The sequence below is a fragment of the Nanorana parkeri genome, unplaced genomic scaffold (genome assembly GCF_000935625.1).
Source record: "Nanorana parkeri isolate BGI_ZX_2015 unplaced genomic scaffold, ASM93562v1 scaffold9, whole genome shotgun sequence".
Taxonomy (NCBI): Eukaryota; Metazoa; Chordata; class Amphibia; order Anura; family Dicroglossidae; genus Nanorana; species Nanorana parkeri.
The window spans coordinates 1732315-1752997 of NW_017306277.1; the positions used below are offsets into that span (position 1 = coordinate 1732315).

At 34.9% G+C, this 20683-nt stretch overlaps 1 protein-coding gene across 1 annotated transcript in view; it reads right to left on the reverse strand.

The window, feature by feature from the left end:
- The window catches only part of CADPS (calcium dependent secretion activator), a 372013-nt gene that overhangs the window by 36703 nt on the left and 314627 nt on the right, over positions 1–20683 (reverse strand). Inside the window, exons 26-29 of the mRNA XM_018554448.1 lie at positions 12211–12285; positions 10416–10499; positions 9789–9821; positions 4528–4635 (exon numbers count right to left, since the gene is read on the reverse strand). Coding sequence (XP_018409950.1) covers positions 4528–4635; positions 9789–9821; positions 10416–10499; positions 12211–12285 — 300 coding nt within the window. The remainder of the gene's footprint in view (positions 1–4527; positions 4636–9788; positions 9822–10415; positions 10500–12210; positions 12286–20683) is intronic.

Consider the following 20683-nt stretch of genomic DNA (forward strand, 5'->3'; position numbering starts at 1 on the left):
ACCCCTTTGAACTCCACAAAATAAATAAAATGTCCATGGAACCCATAAGGTAAAAATAGTAAATCCTTCATTAGCAAAAATAAAAACATTTTAATAGCACTCTTAAATTCATTATTAAAATATCCCGGTGATGTTAAGAGAAAAGAAAAGTTTATTAAAAGCTACTCTGATGAAATGATATATCATTTTATAAAAAAATTATTGGTTGTTTCAGATAGTGAATCATATAATTTCATACAAGTTTCCCTTCAAAGCAGTATTTCTAGGAAATCAAATTTAAATTAATTTACATTATAAATATATATTTTTTCCTTTCAGACATTGCCAGGAAACTAAATGAATTAAGATATTTAAATATTCCAATATAGCGGTATGATGAGAATAGTTTTGTCTGTGAAGGTCTGCAAAAAAACAAACTGCCCACAACTAAGCAGCCCATTTCGTGACCCAGATCATGTTAATGAAACCCTTGAACACAAAATATTTTACAGCAGCGGATTAAATGAACATCTTGAAGATTAACTTCTGTTTTTTTCCAGCACCTGGGCAAATCTTGAATTTAAAAAAAACTTACATGAAACAAAATAATCCCTAATGTAAAAGAAAAAAAAATCTGAACTAATTTGCAACAAATTGATATTCGATTTCTTCTCAGCAGGAGACAAAAAGACACATTAAAAAATATATCCAGAGTGCTGTTAAAACAATATGAAGAAATAGTACTGAGTGAACAGTTTGACTATGCTAAATATGAATTGTAGCAAAATGAAATGGGCAAAAATAACATTTTAGATGACGGAAAAAAAAATTACCTCAAAAATTTTCAGGCACATGACAGAACAATTATCATCCAGCCTTTTCTAAAAGGGGAAGACAAAAGGGGTAAATAAAAAGGTAACGTAAAACAAAATTTGGGGAAAGATATAATAATAAAAAAGGTAATCACTAAAAAAAAACAAGGGAACAACATTCTAATATGGGAGGTGCTTAAAACAAGGAAAGAAACAAAAAATATGAGAAGGATTACAAACCTACTGTTATTAAAGTCCTTATTGCACTTTTGTCAGCTATTTCTAAGTCCACTTACTATACTATATCAAGATAAACATAATTACTGGGCATTAGGTAGCCCCGTGAATTCAATGAGATTAGTAAGGCCTGAATGAAGTAAAGTGGACAAACAGTAATATTTGTAATTACATTCTGTACATTCAGATTAGTGACTTTGCAAGACTTGTCAATTTTAAAATTGTCTGAGACCCTGTGGGTGTTTAGTTGTTTATGTGCTCGGGTATGTAGCACATAATCAGCAAACAGTAAGCCAACAATATAACCGTGATTATGTTTTAGTCTCTAATGTCATATGCGCTTAAGCTCTTTTTACAATTCAGTGTGCTTCTATTATGTTGAGGAAATCAATTTTAAAAACTAAGAAGATTATGATACTTTATTACATTATTTAAACTGTTTTTCAAATGTGATGCAACAAGTATAGTATTTTTGTATATCTGGTATTGAAAATCTACATCTGGAAGTCTCCATATTTTAACAATAACAGCTGTTTCAAGTGCAAAATAGAGTCTTTGCTTTCACTAATCACTAGACACAACAAATAAGGGTACAAAAAAAGGTGGAGAAAAAAGGGGTGAGGCTAGAAAAGGCAGTGTAACCATCAAAAGAACAACCCACAGACAATTTGGCGTTGATAAAAATTTCCAATTTTTTTTTTCTTTCTGTGAGTTAAGTCCTAATTTGATGCCTACTGGATGTGTATATTAAGTTTAGTTCTCAGACTCCTAGATTTTGAAAAAATTTCAATGGGCACGCATGCATAGAGCGAGGACTACCACTCCATGTGCTGTATGCATGTAGCAGGCATTCTCAGTGGACGTGGGTCATGCTAGTAGATGTACACAGGAAGATTATTTGACTCTAAATCATGCCACTTGACATAATGTGAAAAAACTTTTGACATGAGAGATAAGTTCCATTTCAGTTAGAAGGATGTCAGCGAGAGAGTGAAAAAAAATCATAAAAGGAAACAATCATTTAAGGGAGGATACGCAAGAAGGGAAACCAAAGATCACGCAGAAGAAAGTTTTGACTGGGAAAGAAAAAGTTTGCAGCACAGCGTGAAAGCAAGTAAAAAAGCAGAGTAAGCACACAGTGCATGGCGTGAACATAATGGATGCACATGACAAGTCTGATAAATAGTCCACAGTTAGGGACACATGCTATACACAGGACCTAGTTAAAAACAGACAGGTATTGTGGTCCTAGCTTTGGCTGCACATTGTTACAAACAAGAATACAGCATGTGTCATACACTGAAGGCGACAGAAACATTAACACAAATATTCTGACTTCTATCTAATGAGACTTATTACATATGGGACTCTTTTCACCACTGCCGCCACCAAAGGCCAGCAAGGGGAATTCAACCAAATCCCGCTAACCTTGCACAGCCTTCTCCTTCACTATCTGTGTTAAAAATTGCAGAAAAGAGTTTTTCTTCTCCTAACTGTAAAAGCAGGAAGCTAATGCTGTAAAAGCATGGAGGCAGCAGTGTATTCAATGGTGAAATGCCATGAGAGGGCCTTATCTTGGCCTCCTTAGAAAGAAGCTGTTGTCACTACACCAAAGTGTAGCTACCCCTGTGGACACTAAGAGGCTGATTTGCTAGAGGAGTTGAGAATCTTCCCACCATAAATTGTATGAATATTCAGTTTAATTAATCATGTGCAGATGAAATAACTGAACAGGAGTTTGCCTTCACATGTATAGATAAATTAAGTGAATATTCACACAATTCTTTGGTTAATGCTTCGCAACTCCCGTAGTTAATCAGCCTCTAAATACTTCCATTCTTTAATATTAATAACATTGCTTTACTATTTTTTTTTAACACTACCAAACTGGAATTTGTATCATGTTCTCTTGGTACATAGACCATAAAAGAGAAGCAAACTTTGAGTCTCTAACTGCCATTAATTTACCGAACGTTTTTGCTTTGGGCACAATAGACCAGCAATTGAGATTACACTCTTTTCACTGGAGCTGCATGTGTAATTTTTGACTGCAAGGATTAGGAATACTAAATAGCTTGAACTATAATGCCAATATAACGTAGGCCCAGATTGCAGCATGTCTTTTTAAACCCAAAAATGTTGATTTACATACTGCAGTTTAAAAAAATCTGAGTATTTTCTCGAGAATAAACCATGCAGGTCAATCTAGTTATGGAGCGCAGTTTATAACTAAATAGGGTTTATATTATCATTGAAATTGTTGTTTTCCCATAAAAAAACCTATTTAATTGGAATGTTGTACTGATCTGTATTGTTGCATGTCTGTATATTTACATTTTAATATTTTTTGTTTAAAAATAACGTATCTAAATAAAGTTTTAGGGTTGGACATAATAATAGCTGTCCTTGAACTATAAATTGGTTTGGAAATCAAGGTCAGCTTATTAGCTTTTGCTTCCCCATGCCAAAATGCTGAGAAAAGAAATAATGAAAAATGCTTTAGGGAATAAAAATACTTACCTTTCCCCCAGATTTAGTACTGAAGGGGTTGACGTCATAATTCCTCCGACAAGATCTCAGGATTGGTGAGTAGCCCAAATCTTGTGTTCTCACAAGAACTACTCAGCATTCCCCAGTACCTTGCCAGAAGGAGGATGATGTCACCCTTGCCTAGGCTCTACAGGCAGTAGCTGGGGGAAAGGTAGGTATATGTAATGCATTTTTTCCCCATAAGTTTTTTTCATTTATGTTTTGCAGCATTTTGGCATAGAGGGAGCGGAGCTTGGTAAAAAAAAAAGGAAAACTTTTTTGGGGCAAAGTCCGCTTTAAGAGAACACATTTTACACCAGTTCAGACAACTTGAACACTCAATTAAGTCAACATTGAATTAAAAACAAAATACTTTTAGAACTTTACTAAACAAAATATATCATTCTGTAAGTGGATCAAGGCATCTGATCTGGACAAATTCCAATCACTATACAGCATCTTGTTATGTTTACAAAACATGATACTTGCTATTTATATGATTAAAGTATTACAATTTATCCATTTGCCTTCAGATTTTAACCCTTGCTACCGTTGAATATCTACCACATTTAGTAATTTCTGACATAATCTAGACATACAATCAGAGATAGGTAAAGGGTTTAACTTAGGTGTGTGATAAACTCAAGGCTGTCATGCTGTAATAAGCATAGAAAACATAAAAAAAGAAAACACAAAGGAGTTTTAGATATTACATACACAACATACAGTAAGCTGCTTCTCGTTTCCACAAAAGGTCCACCCAGAGATTAGTATCAGACACAGACCAAGACAAAGTACACCAGAGTAGAGATTTAAAGCAGAAAAGAGCAAATTAGAGGGGAAAGAAAGGTTTGTAAGAAGATCACTGTTTTTTTTTTTTCAAAATGTGACTTATCCCCCTGTCTTTTATTTTGTCACATTTTGGGGCGTCTCCCCCTTGCTGACCAAGGAGGAGAAGGCATTTACTTACATCAAATAACCTTTCTATATATATCTCCTCATTGACCTTATCACGAAGGATATCCTGAGAGTGACGCACAAATGTAACATAGGCATCAGCGAGGTCCATTCCAGGTTTCTGTGGAGTAAAAAAAAAACACAGTTAGAGGAGGCCCATAATAATTTCACTCTCATTATTTAAACTATTTTTCAGTTTGCCATTATTAACCAAGCAGCAGTATATCTTAAAGAGACCCTGTTGTGCAATTAAATTATGTCATACATTTTATTTACCTGTAAAAGTCTCTCTTGTGTATATATCCAAAAGCCCTGAGACTGTTGCTGGGTGCTGCCATCTTGGATGTGATGTCAGCAGCTCCAGCAGACTCAGAGGTGTCACCCAAGTGACACACTTTAGCATTCCCCTGCACTCCTTCCCTCAGCAACTACATACAAGTTTATGTAGGGAAGGTAGGGGCAGAGAAGCTGGAATTTGTATATAGAAAACTGAACAATTATCTAACTTACATTAAAATAACATTGCATTTCAAATTAAATTAAAATTTACCAGTTTGTACAGACCATAAAGTCAGCCATTTTGTGAATCATGCCTCAATCTATCACTAGCCATCATTGAACACGCAGACTTTATTTTTTATATCTTATTTATTTATCTTATTTAAGGAAAATGGATACATTTGTTGGATAGGATACCCCTAAACTAAAAAATAAATATTTTGCATGGAATACACCATCCAAACATATTAAATAATGTATTTTTTCTGCTTGGCTGTTTTATATTGATAATATAACTGATTATACCTTATCTCGCTAGCCCTCACATACTGTCATGTATATTTTTATATTAGCCTTTTCTCTTTTTTGTGTCACATTTTTGTCTTCTTTTTTTGAATTCCTACAGTTCAAAAATAAAACATGTATTAACTTTTCTTAGTTATGTTGTAAATAGTTTTTATTCTGGCCTTTCCTACTGATGCCTATGATAGTAGGGGCATTAAATACCAAAAAATGGTCACATTCAAGTTATCTTCAAAGATCTTTATTAAGGCCTCTAAGAAATCTTACATAATAAGACACATAGATAACCCAATATACTGTGCCTCTGTTGGAGTGAGTTTCAACAATATGGGTAAGGAAATATTAGCATACTATTTGTAATGGAACAAGATGGTTTGATCAATGTTCCACAGTTTAAACAATAAGATCTCCGCTCTGGCTACTTACCACATGGAGTCTGGCAACCACATAGAACAGAGGGATTTGCATTAGTGCCAGTCGACTAATGTTTAATACACCCACTAAAATTTCCTGATTAGCATGGTAACTTGGGCAAGCTGTTGTCTATATATGAGTACATGTTTCTTTTGTACTGGATTCCCTCTCTTCTTGACTTATCCTAAGAAGGAATTGGCTGTTACACTAACACTGCATTGGAGTGCAATACAGTATTTCTATTTATACTGCCTGCTGTTGTGTGATAAAAGCAGTGAGTTGAAAAGCCAGCAGCTTTTTAGACACAATTCTGATTGGAGTAAAGACATCTTGCCTAATGAATACAGTAGAGGATGCAAAACTTATAACTGGCCTACTAACAGTATACCTTAATAGGATTAATATTATACCTTGATCTTTGGTAGGTACAACCCTATGCATATACTGTCCATACAGCTAAAGTGGTTGTACATCAGCACATGGAATGATGCAGTAATCATAAGACTGCCCTTACAGGGGTTGATTTACTTAAAGGCAAAAAGACTGTTCTTCAGTGAAAGAGGTGAAGCTCTACGAACTTCATTCATCCAATCGACCAAACAAAATACTATTTCTTTTTATTTTCCTCGTACATGATTGGGTATTCTTAGCAAAGTGAATTTTCACCACATCAACTAAGCTAAGGAAAAATTCCATTGCAAAGTGAAAATTCCCTTGCACAGTAAATAATCTATTTGCAGTTAGTAATCAACCCCACAGTCTGCTTTTTTATATCCATTTGCTATACAAGTGAGTATTGACTTATATCAAGCCTTGTGCAATGCACAATATTTCATAACATTATTAAAAGAAACAACATAGAGTTTTAAAAACTACAAGAATCACTAAGAGTATATTTTTCCCTGTGCACCAAGGCCTCTGTCTTAGCCACTCTCTTGTGTTTTTAATATATATTTACAGAACAATGGTTGAAAATTTGACAAGCTGTAACCTTTACAACTCATACTGACTATGGAGGTTAGAATTCTGTAAAGATCCACCCATTTTACTGTGAAGCACTTTCTCAGTTAGTATTGATAGGCGAATATGATTTGTTTATGAGATTAGAATCTTCACTCAACAAAATGGGTAAATATTCACTTATATTATCCAGTAATGTGAAAAGCATGTGCACACGATTGGTTATTCAAGGTGAACAGGAATTTGCTTTTCATGACTGGATAATCTAAGTGAATATTCATAATTTTAGTGAATATTCTTAACTGCTTTAGCAAATCAGCTTCACCGTCTCCGAATATGTCATTGTGTAATTGTGTCTATTTTAGCCTATTTTGTACCACGCTATTTTGCCAGCACCAAGCTACAGATTGCAAATTGCTTATCTTATATTTCATGAACAACAGCTAGCAACCCTGAGTCTGTAAAGATAAAACTCCAGTTAAAAGAGCTGCCTTTCAGTAGAAACTCATTAAAATTTCCTGACATCACTCATTATATAAACTGCGGTAAATACCTTTTCATTCCTGAGATAAAGTATGTTTGCAAACAAATAATAGATCTCTTTTTCTCTGTTTTTTTTTTTACCTTTGATCTCAAGCCATCAAATTTCTGTAATATGAGTTTGTCAGACCCTGTGAATTGAAGTTAGTTAACACTCTTGTGTAATTTCCAGGGTGAAAATTAAGAGCGTTTGGGGAGCAATAGGACTGTAATTTAACTTTTTTTTTTTTACACAAAGCAAACAATTATCAGGCGAAAGGGGGCAACGTGTGGCCCCTGAGAATGTGGCATCATCTTCTAAAACTCGCTAAAGCATTGACAAGGTATTAATTTAAAACAAAAATGCAAAAACAATGATATTAATATAGAGGTTATATGTAATTCCTTATATTTCTGTCTATTTTACTGTATTTATATAGTAAAACATTTACTATTTTACTGAATATTTGTAAAAAAAAAATGTAAAAAGGTATATGTATCTTTAAGTGCTCATCACACGGTTTAAAATAAAAACCAACTCACTATGATTGTTTACTGCTAACAGATCTAGTAACTTAACAAAAAAAAGATATAACGGCTGCATCTTAATAGGCCAGAATGTCTTGCGGCAACAGCCACACCATGACTTGTAAATAAAGCTTTGTGTGCTTTTAGAGTTATTGTCTATAATAGTTTCCACTTCAGTTCCCCAGTATTATCCGACTGTTATGTTATACACCTACAAGTGGAAAAAAAAACTTTAAGTAAAAAGGCAGCTCCATGGCAGTAATTATTTTGGAACAAACAGGGGTAATTGACAGTTCCCTTTAAAAGATAGTTTTTCCCCTTTTTATGTCAGGTTCTCAGAATTTCTAAGATTTCAAAAACCAAATTCTGCAAAACAATAGACTGGTAAATTACAGTGTTTTATATTAGCTTTGCTAATTAAGGGAAATACTATTGAAACTTAATCTAGGTGACTGCGATTCAGTCTGTCATATATCCTATTCTATTAACTCATTGATACCTGCAAGATCTAAGCTTTATGGTGGTAGTGTACCACTACTTTTGTGAACCAAAAACAACAAAAATAGTTTTAAATACATTTTCTACAAAATATGAAAGGTTAAATATTGCTGGTTGATGAAAAATATAAAAACAATTATGAAACAAAATTACTCATTATTATTTGTGGGTTTATGGAGAAAACACAGTTTATGCTGCACTGTACAACTCTGTAAACACAATTAGACCTTGCATTGCATACAATTTTAAATCCATGCACCTTTCTAATCATTATTTGGGTCTTTTTTTATTCATGTAAAAACAACTGTAATACATTTATTGCATAAAAGCAAATTCTATCGGGAAAGGTTTAAAAAAAAAAAAGCAAGCTGAAGTTTAAAGTATACAAAACATATATGATGCATGATATGATTCTATCATACATTAAAATATAAAAAAACAGCTTTAATATGGTATTTGAATAAGCAGACTCTCATCTCATAATTATATTAGTTGCTATGGACAGCAAAGTAATATTTAATCCTAAAATTCTGCTTCTGAGAATTTGAAACATTATTCTGTCTTTCTTTAGATTTTAAATATGCACACTTTCTTGCTATATATTATTCAACATATTAGTAAATATGGTAAACATGGCATATGTAACTCCTGCACATTTAGGTTTCAGGTATAATTTAATTTGTGTGCTACTTACAATAATCACTGAACATCGGTACACTTACTAATAGATTTGCTGATAAAACTAGCAAGTATGTTTAAATAGCTCAATACCATACCTATGTTTTGTGCACATGCAAATGCTGTGACATTCATATTGTGAAAAACATTTTTATCTTCTGTATTTTCATTTTATAAGGCATTTAAAAATTATTGTCATACTCGAACACGCTCTTGATAGGGGGGATTTAGCAGGATCTTTAGACAAGTGCCTAATTGTCCACGGAAGCTAGAAGTCATTGCAGGAATACAGCAGTTTAAATAATGAATTTACTTTAAGTATTGCACTTTTCTGAAAGCTAACCATGAAATTTAAATCTTACAGTCAATATTCATGTGCTTAACCTCAATTTAAATGCAAATTTCTCACCAAGTTTAAGTGCCTTATTTATAAACTGTGAGAGCCAATTTCATTAATAAGTCATGTAGCACTCGTAATACTGTTATAAGCATTTACTTCTGTCAAAACGGATCTAATGTCATTTTTTTCTAAAATAATTTATTCAATTATTTAATTCATTCACGTAACAGCACTGTTTTTCTACTATGACAAAACAATCTCTTGAAAAATATTAGAGTTTACAAGAATCTCTAAAAAATGTTCCATATAGAATGAACGTGCTGCAAATTTCATTGCAGTATTCTCCAATATGTACTCTCAGAACAATAGTAAAAAAAGCATTCTGGAAAAACAACATTTAGCTTACAAAAGATATATACTGAATTCTACAGTACAGAACATGAAATAAAAAGTTACAAAAAGTGAAGAAAAATCAAAAGCCCTCTATAGCAGAAAATATAATTAAAAGTAAAATATTAACAGTAAATTTTACTTACTGGAACATCCACATACTTGGAAGCTGCTTTGACCTTGAAGGAATACAAATATTTAAGTTTTTTTTGTTTTAATCCATTTCTTAATATAAGAAGATGTAATAATGAGGCATAATAAATGAACACCTATAACAACAAACCGCTATCTACATAACTAAATAAATAAATATATAATAATAAGAGTCTGCCATTTACATTTAATTTTTAAAAGTGAGACCTTCTCAAGTGATGGCTGAATTTATGGCTTCCAATATGAGTCGCTTTCTATTGATGAAGCTCAAAAACAAATTATCTATTGTTTCAGCAGAACATGTGAAAGAAACTGTATTTTGTTACCCACCATTATCCAAGAATAAAATGCTCTACCATGGACAATACCTACTTTTGCCATGGCTGAAAACATACATTGTACAGGTTTGTACAAAGGCATTTTGATCACTCTTACATGGCATATTAGACAAAAGACATGGAAGTCTGGCAATTACTTTGTAGGTTTAAATTTATTTCAAGCATTTCAACCTGCTTCAGTATAATTTGTTTCAAAACTTTAACTAATAACCTAGGCAGCACAAGGTTACTACCCTATATACAGTATAGTAACAGAAACACATATTGGCTTAATTAACTTACAGTAAATGATAAAAATGAAGAAAATAAGGTCCCTTCATCATATCTGGACAGCTTGGATAGTACTCCTTCTAAAATAGTCACAAACTAATGGGAACAAAAACATAGAAGTGTTAACTTGATTACAGATACAATAATAGTAACCAACAACTTGCTAAGAAGCAGTATAGTTAAATGGTCAGCAAAACTGCTTTGCAGCACTAGGGTCCTGGGTTCCCCTGACACCAGTGGAAAAAACTGCATGAAGTTTGTATGTTTTTCCAACTGTATTTATGGCTTTGGTTATTTTCACAATCCAAAACCATCCTGATGGCTTTACCTGAAATTGGCCCTTGTGTGTTTCATATAGTTGTATGTGTTTGCCGAGGGGGTCCCAGCACACACACCAAAACAGCCTTGGTGTTCCAACTTATTTGTAGATAATATTCACAAAAAGTATTAATAAATATTTACCAACACCAATGTGTTAATGTCTGTAAAGATAGATAGAATTCAGCTTTACACAAAAAGGAGCCTCAATTATAATTAAAAAAACAAATTGTGTATTCATTTTAGTTGCATTGTTGGTCATCCAATATTCATCAGAATTCATAATGGCTCCTGGCCTTTTGTACAGTGACCCATTGGTACAGTGTACTAAAACCCTAATCTTAGATATAATTGTTCTTGTATAAATTATGAGACTTGTTTAAAAAGCTTGCCAACTTTTAAATTGAAATTAGTAAAATTAAACTAAATCAAATTAAACTGAAGCGGATTCCTTATAGGAATAAAGGGGCACCAATGTATATGCTGTTTATCTGTAGCATGACCCTTAATAGCTGCAGAAACTAGGTTACACTTTGGCAGCATAAAATAACTTATAGTGCCTGGAAGTTTATTTATTTGGGCATGGACAACCTGCAGTGTAAAGGTTTTTTAGGTGTAACCAAACTTTTGAGAAATTACGTTCCACTAAAATTAAAAGCCAATATCCACTGCTTGCTATTGACCACCTAGTTGGTTATATAGCATAGCAAAAGCTTACCTCGGTACTTTAAACAAAGCACAGCAGTGAATTAAAATGTTCCTAATATCCTCATCAGCTTCCTGTTATTATATTTCCTCCATACAAGATTAATCCAACACAATCAAACCGTTTGACCATATTTATTCACAGAATACAAAAATGTAACTCCCTGTATGTTATCTCAAGACAAAGACAGATGCTGTACTTTGTGGTATAACATATCATTACATATTCAGTTTAGAGGCTGAGACTGAATTATTTAAAAAGTTAGAAATCTTTAATAAACTGAGTGAATATTCACTTCAATTATCCAATTATGTGACTATCAAATTCATTTTTACTTATCTCTTCTGCACATGATTGATTATTCAAAGTGAACAGGAATTTGGTTTTCACATGATAGGATTAATGAAGTATATTATTTGAAGACTGTCAGCTCAGTAAATTGGCCTTGTCATTTTCTTCTTGCAGTACCTTTTTCAATTATTATTATTAGACAGAATTTATATAGCGCCAACAGTTTGCGCAGAGCTTTCCAATATAAGGAAGACATTACAATCACAATACAATTCAAGACAAGATGGTAAGGAGGGCCCTGCCAGTGAGGGCTAAATATGAACATATCAACATTTTACCGCAGCCCAATTAAACCCAAATCAATAGTATATTTAAAAAATATATATATATTTTTTCTCTTATAATGCTAGGCAAATAGGAAGTGCCCAGAATTATTCAGTGGCTCATACACAAATGTTTAACACTGTTTGTAGTACCTGAGATAAAACCTACCTTTGCAACTAAAAGTGTTATCATTTCTTTAACTGTTTCTTCAATTAGCTCATCAATTTTTGAATGATACTGGTGCTAAAAAGGGAGACAGTAAAAAGGCAAAATATTAAAACACTGAATAAACAATTACACTGGAATCATCAGTCTTTTTTGGGACTACAAAATTCCTATCTTACTTTTTAATTTTAAATCAGCTGTGAAAATAAACTGTTAATTAACCTGACTATTCTTTTTGTAGGCATCATACATAGTAACGTTGAATAATAAATCATTCAACCCAAAAAATTGCAAAAACATGTTATGAATTTTTACAAGTTAAGTTTTTTTTGCATTCAAATTTGTCCTTTTAGGCTGTGCACTAAAAAGATACAATATTTAAAGGAAGGAGTAATTAAAATATATTCGAACATTCATTTTCACTTGTTTGCATTAATGTCTGTTTAAAATGCTAATTAAGTCAAAACAAAGTGGATGTTGACAGAAGGGATGACAAAAAAACTGAAATAAATGCTAATTATACTTTAGGGAGTGAGGGATGACATTACAGTTGAAAATGTTAGACACACTTACCCAATGTTTAGCAAACTTTCGGATGGAGGGGAACAGAAATAATGAAGAAGGTGCAGTAGACATGAAAAAGAAATCAATGGAGGTAAAACAAAATGAATGAGGAAATGAAAACAGAATAAGATGAAAAAAAATGATTGGTGTGAGGACATTTTTAAGGTCAGAATACAATAGGTGATGAATTCAAAGTGTTTTTTTTTATCTGGCCCATGAACATGTGTTGGGTGTTGGCTTCAGATATGTTATCTGGATCTGGATTTTTTTTCAAACTTCCCTTTAAAGGAGAACTATGAGGTGAGTGCTTTTCACTCACCTCCTAGTTCTAGCTGACCTGTGACAATGAGACTGTCACAGGTCGGCTCAGTAGATCGGGAGGTGAGCGAACACATGCCGGTGTTCGCTCACTTCTCGATCCTGTCACTGCTCTATGCCGTGACAGGGGAGGGGATGGTTTCCCCCCCTCCCCGCTCCGATCCGCCAGCGCTGACGGAAAGGACGGGGGAGGGGGCGGGTACAGCTGGCTCTGCCTCTAGATAGGCAGGGCCAGCTGTCACCCACGCAGCTGGGCGGATCTCGACATCGATGTCGGGATCCGCTCCGGCGTCTCAGTATACCGCGAGCTGTAGCTTGCAGTATACTGAGCTTAGGGTAACGGGAGGACGCTAGTTTGTGTCCTCCCGTTACCCTAAGTAGAACTATGGGGAAAAGCTGTGTTATCATTCTCAGAAAACAGAGCAGCTCCCAAGGCCTGCTTATGCAAGACAATTCCTGGAAGGGATTGTCTTGTACACTTGAGAATAGAATAGGGCAGCATAAGTATCTAAAAAAAGTCTGGTCATTTTTGTACCAATAACACAAAGGGGGTGATTTGCTAAACACAGATAGGCTATTCACTGTGCAAGGGAATTTTCACCTTTGCAAGGGCATTTTTCCTTAGCTTAGTGAATGAGGTGAAGCTTTGCTAACGTCAATCATCCAATCCAATCAATTGCAAGAAAAAAATACTGATTTTTTTGGTTTTCTTTGCTCATGATTGGGTATTTTCCCTGTGTCCACTAAGCTAAGGGAAAACTCCCTTTCAAAGTGAACCACCAATTTCCTTTGGTAAATAAACCCCAAAAAATGAGCTTGCATTGTGTGTGGCTTATATTAACGTTATGTCATATAAGTTGCTCTATGGCCAAGCCAAATTTGTTATTTTTTTCAAATAGTCTACAAATGGTTAAAATTAATGTCCCTTTTTTTGCCATCTGTGCTTTATAGGTGAGATATCCTTTAACCCACTGTCCTGTTTAACAGACACAACAGGGAGTGAGAGGAAATCTCTATAAAGTGAGGGAAATCCTTCCTCAGACCGTTGTCACCATAATAAGTGTCCCCATTAGGAGATTTCACCTATATCCTGGTGACAACCCAAAATGGTGGATTTGTTTGAATCTTCCAAGGAAGGACACAGACAACAAAAAACCCTGACAGGGGCCTAGATCTTTCCAACTCTATCCAAAGCTTTATATATATATTTTTATATTCAGGCTACATTTTTGGCTCAAAGTTTAAAATAAAATTTGAAGCACAGTGCTGAACATAATTCTTATGGTATAGGGCTGAAATGACTCCCAAGTAGTAACATTTAAAAACATATTACTATCAGCTCCCTAGCACATCAGACCTTTTTAGCGGCCAATTTGACCCTAGCAGGTAACTGGAAAAAGCAAATAATCCCTTATCACGAATTTACCCTGAGATTGGACAACATCATGACCAATGAAAGACTATCCAGTATCCTAACAGATACTCATGCCAAATTTTTGAAGGTCTGGGAGCCTTGGGTGTTACACCAACACCCTGAACTAGATGTGGAAACCCTTAGACATCTATAGGAGGATTCCCGTGAAGCGCGGTAGGTGCCCCCCTAATGGAGACAGGCAGCGGATCCACTGAACCGTTTACCGTAGACAGCCACATAGCAATTGTAACCAATTTGTACTTTTTTACTCATTTTAATATTTGAAAACCATCTGTACTGATCCCTATGTACACTGTCTAATCTATTTATGGAAATTTAATGAAAAAAACTTTGTTACAAAAACAAACAAACATATTACTATCAAAATTGAAGAGTTTAGAACTACTCTGTAGTGTACATATTAAATACGCTGACCCTATAGAATTCTATGAGGATTTTCTGCTGATTAAAGAAGGATATACTACCAATATACCACCGAACCTTACAGTATGAGATCTCTGGATAGCAACCACCAAAGTAAGTGTAATTCACAGCTTTATGCTCCTCTCCCCTGGATCCACACATGTGAGTCTTAATGAGATGTTGAAGAACTAAATATGCCAATGTTATTTGGGCAAATCCATTTAAACTATCTAACAAAAGTGATACAGTCGTATCTCGGTTCACAAACTTAATTTGTTCCATGATTCTGGTCGCAAAGCGAATTGGTCGCAAACCGAATCAAACTGTAATCAGACCACGATCTGGACTAGAGGAAGGCATGACCAGTATCAGAGCAGGGAAGATGGCTGCGGTTGTGTTGCTTACCCGTTTTGGAGTTCGCGAACAGAAGCAAAATTTTGCCGAACTTCTTGTTCACGAACCGAATTGTTCGCGAACAGAGCCGTTCGTGAACTGAGAAACCACTGTATTTCAGTTGATTTTGATGAAATAAGAAACATTTAGACCAAACCTGTCTGACTGGTGTGTATTAGGCCTCCTGATTAGTAAGGACAAATAGTAAAGATGCTGCATGTTACAACCTATTAGTTATCTTTTTGTACTACAAACACAAATGCCTATGCTAATAATGTTCAAACCATTATGGAAAAAATACTCTGAGGAGATATTATTATTACTGGAGCAGACAAAATCTGGAGCAGTTGCCCATAGTAACCAATCAGCTTCTCTTTCCAGTTTGTTTAGTTAAGCTTTGAAAATGAAAGAAAGAAGCCAATTGTCTGTCATGGGAAATTACTCCAGATTCTGCCTACTGCAGATTTGATCAATTTCACTCTCTGTGTTTTTTTAAAATAATATTTAGCTGAAAAAAGACCATAGCTCTAAAAAGCTAATAAAATATAAATAACACAAAAAGGTATTTTGGTGACTCATGGGACTGAAGAAGAAAGTCACCATGATAGCCAGACACTTTGCATTGTTTCAAAGGTAGCTAAAAAAAACGAAGCCATTCACATTGCAACAGGTAAACAGTTAACCAAAACCGTGATGCCTTGTTTTAAAAGAAAAGAATTTGCCCTGCATGGCGTTTCTTTAATTTTCTAACCACCACTGAAAGTGTTAGAATATGGGTAAATGCAAATGGTCAACACCTCCATGTTTTATATCTTAATGATTTTATAAATATGGCTTTGCGCCTTGAGTATCATGGATACCTTCTAGCTTTTGGCAAAGGGCCAGGCTCAGCATGTAAAATGCAGTCCTGTGTAATGAATATATAGATACTGAAATGAAAAGCTCATCCACCCTTTTCTGTATCCTTGTGAGTCTGTGGGGGAGTTCAGGAAAATCCATCTCAAGTTTTAGTGCCCTGGGAAGTCTAAATTTTAATACGTCTATGTATGTATTTCCTCCTACATATATGAGTAAGGGAAATGGTAATGCATCCTTCCTTCAAAAAAGTGCCACACACACAAAATTAATATAGTTCTCTTATAGCTTTCATGTCTCTTAACCTTTGACCCAAAGTCATATTTTCACAGGCCAGACAAGCAACATATTAGCCAGGTAGTAACTTAAGCCTTTAATTGACTCATACATGAATAATTATTGTTGGAGATATATTTAAGAGAAATGTAAACGCAGAAAACACATTCATAGAATGTTCTGCTGCCCAAAGAAAAATAGATAATTACAGAGACAACAAAATAATTTTGTATGGGAGGCGAAAGGCTGACCGACACAAGGCATTAATTAACTAGTAATGCATAATTCTCACTTCCCATTATATGTACATATGAAAAGTTTATTTTTATTTTCCATTTTGCAAGCAACCTGTCACGGATAATTGTGGTGTAAAAATGGCAATAATATATTCATGAAAAACACAATAATTAGGAAATTCAGATTTGAAATAATTATAATGATGCAAACAACAGGTGGTATTACAGTGTGTTTGTTACTGGCTGCTTGGACGCCATATGAACTAAGGGAAAAAGAGACTTTCAGAGGGAGTGTAATTCGGCAGCGAACAGAGCCGCAAAATAGACCCTACAGAAAATTCCAAACCTCCAGGCAGATATCTCAGAACAAGCTACAGTTCATTACCGTGTCAAGTACCGCAGGTCTAACAGTGTGCTCGGCTGTTAACTTACAGTTGATAAATTATGGGTTTTTGCAAAATGATAATGACTAGAATTGTGTAAAATAATACAGTGTGAAATGTATTGACAGGCAGATCATGCAGATGATTTTCAATTAGACTTTCTCATAGAATTTGTTTGCATGCGGTAAAAAAAGAAAAAAATGCAGCAGACATTTATTTCTGTCATTTCAAAAGCAAATTGACTTGGCTAGAATGTTAACGTAGAAAGAGCGGAAATGACTTGATCTCTGCTTATTTGTTGTATCTGTATCTGTTATTAATGATATGATCAAAAAAGCAAAATGTTCCATCGACACCACTGAGCACAAACAGAAAGCGTCAATGGATTACTTCGGACGGAAAGCGTTTGTGACGACAGCCTGATTTCTATTCGGCTACTTGGAATTTTTCTAAAATTTGCAATGATGAGTGAAATAAATTAAACGACAAATTATATAATTTTTATCTTTTAGCTTATTTAATATAAACTACTGTAGAGCAGTTGACCATTTTAATGCATCTATACGGCTAGAAATAATATTCTTGTAATTAAGCATATATTACATTAGCTTTTTTTTTACATTGATTTACATTACTTTATGTCCCTTATTACAATGTGTAAATTGATTTGCAACTAGTAAATATTGTAATAATTTATCTCTATGATATGATGTATTAATTCATACATTTACAGTATCACAGAAAAAAAGAAAAACATAGCATTCTAATGTGATTTACAACGTAACCTGAAAAGGAATTTATTCAAGCCTAGATCAGGAAAAAAACATATATAGTTTTGTTATCCCTATAGTATTCAAAAGCACTTTATTAAAATATGGTTAATGAGGGAAAACAGTTATTTATGTCATGTATAATTAAATCTTAGGTAATACATGTAAAAATAAATGATTCAACAATAGATACATTATTTTAGAATTGTACAATCTGTAAAAGTTTGGTTGTACAGGCACAATAAGTAATCTGTTACTCTGAGCAGTATACTTTAGCACATAATTCTGGCCTTCGCTCTTGAAAAAATTTGCCCCAAAACATTTATCAGGGTTATTCACAAAGCTGCAGAAGGCAGCCGTGTGAATAACTGAACCGAAGTGATGTGAGCCGAACGCTGTTTGGCTATTCGCTTCAGGCTTGTACAGCTGATTTCAGCCGTACATCAGCTGAAATCAGCCGTACATCAGCTGAAATCAGCCGTACAACGGCTTGCTTCGGGTCGGCTGAACATGCTCAGCCCGGCCCACTACGGCTTTCACCTTGGCTCAGTCGAGCCGAAGCATATGCCTTCGGCACGACAGAGCCGCTCGGCCAACTTCGGGAGCTGTACGGGCTATAGTGAATAGCCCGTACACCAGCCCTACGGTTCTACTGAACCGAAGGGCTCAGGCAGCCAAAGCTAGACGAAGGATCAGCTTTGTGAATAAACCCCTATGTTTTGTATCCCAATTCTGCACCAGCTTATAAAGGAGGGCTCTGCCTTTCAAAATGTGGCAATTATGTTGATTGCTGCACATCAGTCAGACACAATTTTCTCAAATAATATTAAGAAACTAGAGAAAATAGGATAGTGTAAAATTTGGTATACAGGAAATGAGCTTGAAAAACAAAAAATAGCAATATATAAAAAAGTATATGCTCTAACTTTCCTTTATGTAACGTAATATAATTCAGAGTGTTTGTTTAGAAAACGTTAATCCGCCAAATTTATCTAAAACCTACAATGACCAGCAGGGGGCTGCCGGTGGCAGACTGGCGTATAGAAGACTCCAAGCACAGAAGGTAGCGTAGCCAGAGACAGGTTTGCTGAATATCCAAAGACAATGTTGATAAATAACAGCCAAAGGTCGAGGATAGAGTGGGTAGGTGGCCAAGTCAAAGGTCAAAACCCAGGAATCAGTCAGAGACAGAATTAATTCAGAAAGCATGGATACATGCATAACAGGTTAGACCTAGCACCTAGCCACAAATCCAAGAAAGTGTCAGAGGTTTTAGTATGTGCTTGGATCTGTGCGGTCTGCATTTTTGTTAAGTCTCAGTATATCTATGCTAGTATATGTCCTCCCGTGACCCTTAAGAGAACTATGGGGAAAAACACTTACCCCATATACTCTTTTAAGACCTGACTGGGAACACCTACTGCTTTAAGAGATCCAGGACCCCACAACTTCCTGCTACTTCAGCAATGAATACTTGAAAGGGGTTCTAATCCTTCCATCCTCTATACAAAACTAAAAAAAAAGTTTAACTATACATACACTTTCATTTCACAGGCTCTCTCCAGCTTTGAGGATAAATTACTCCACAGTGTCTGCAGCTAGAAAGCTTTTTTACTGCTCGTTAAGAATATGTACACAGTTTAAGGATCACAGCCTGGGCACAGACGTACTTAAAGGAGTTAGCTATTAAAGAAAGAACATTTTGTTTCTGCCTCATTCAGTTGGTAGTTCATGAAAATTCATCTTTCTAGAATTGGTGCATTAGATAGAATCCACAAGTTGGAAATGTGCAGTGGCACCCTTTCAGTCTTTCCACTTACACTCAGTAGAGCTTACAAATGGAAAGTAACTTAGTTACTAAAAGTTTTCTATTTTTCCATGAGCATCCAGACTTTCCAATCGTAAGATATAATGAGATGCAAATAATATTCCATCTAATGCAAAACAAATTTTCCGTCTTGTGGGTGGTATTAAACAATCTGTTGTCATCATTTAAATTACAGTGCTTTGACAAAAGTAATTTCGTAAGAGTTATATTTACGTCTTTTTAATTTATACAGAAATAACAAATGTTTTTTGCGCTTGATTAATATCATCATTTTATAAAATGTGTCTTTAGTCTAATTGTGTAAAGGCAGAAGTCTTCTTAAAGCGATTCAATTATACAAGAGGAGAAGTTAAATATGGAAAAATAAGCTAGCAGGTGAGTGCCGACAAGGCTTAATGGCTGTTGAAAGTCCATCTGTCAAGAATGAAGTATAGGGGCTGCCACTGATCACCTCTCCTTCTAAAAGGGCCAAGGGTCCTGCTGATGCTTTCACTTTAACACCTCTTGGGCCAATAACCCAGAAAAGGTATTGAGTTTCAGGAATACTGACCTCCATTTGCCAGGTCTAAAGTAGAAGCATTAAATTCAGAATTATTGAAGACAAACATAGCCAGGAAACTAGCGATTTTAGAAAAAGGTCAGCAGTTACAGTCTGCAAATTTTTCTCATGACTGGTGTACTTTAAGCTCAGTTAGCCTTCCAGATAGACATTTGTTTTCACACTGGTAAGAAGATACCCACAGACTAGCACTGAGGGAGCAGTGTAGCCTATTCACTTTATTAAAGGGCTATTAAAGATACTCTATCACTTTAAATTGTATCTAAATCCAAGCAAAAAATTATGGACTTTATTTTGCTGCTTACCAATCCTTACATTAGTTTTCTTTTATCAGTCTTTTTTCCTTTATTGCCACCTGGTGACCCTGCCAGTAACACTCTTCCTATCCTAGGGTGATATTGTTCGCTCACTGTACTGTATTTAAGGGGGAGCAGCATTGTCACCCTAGACTGCTTTC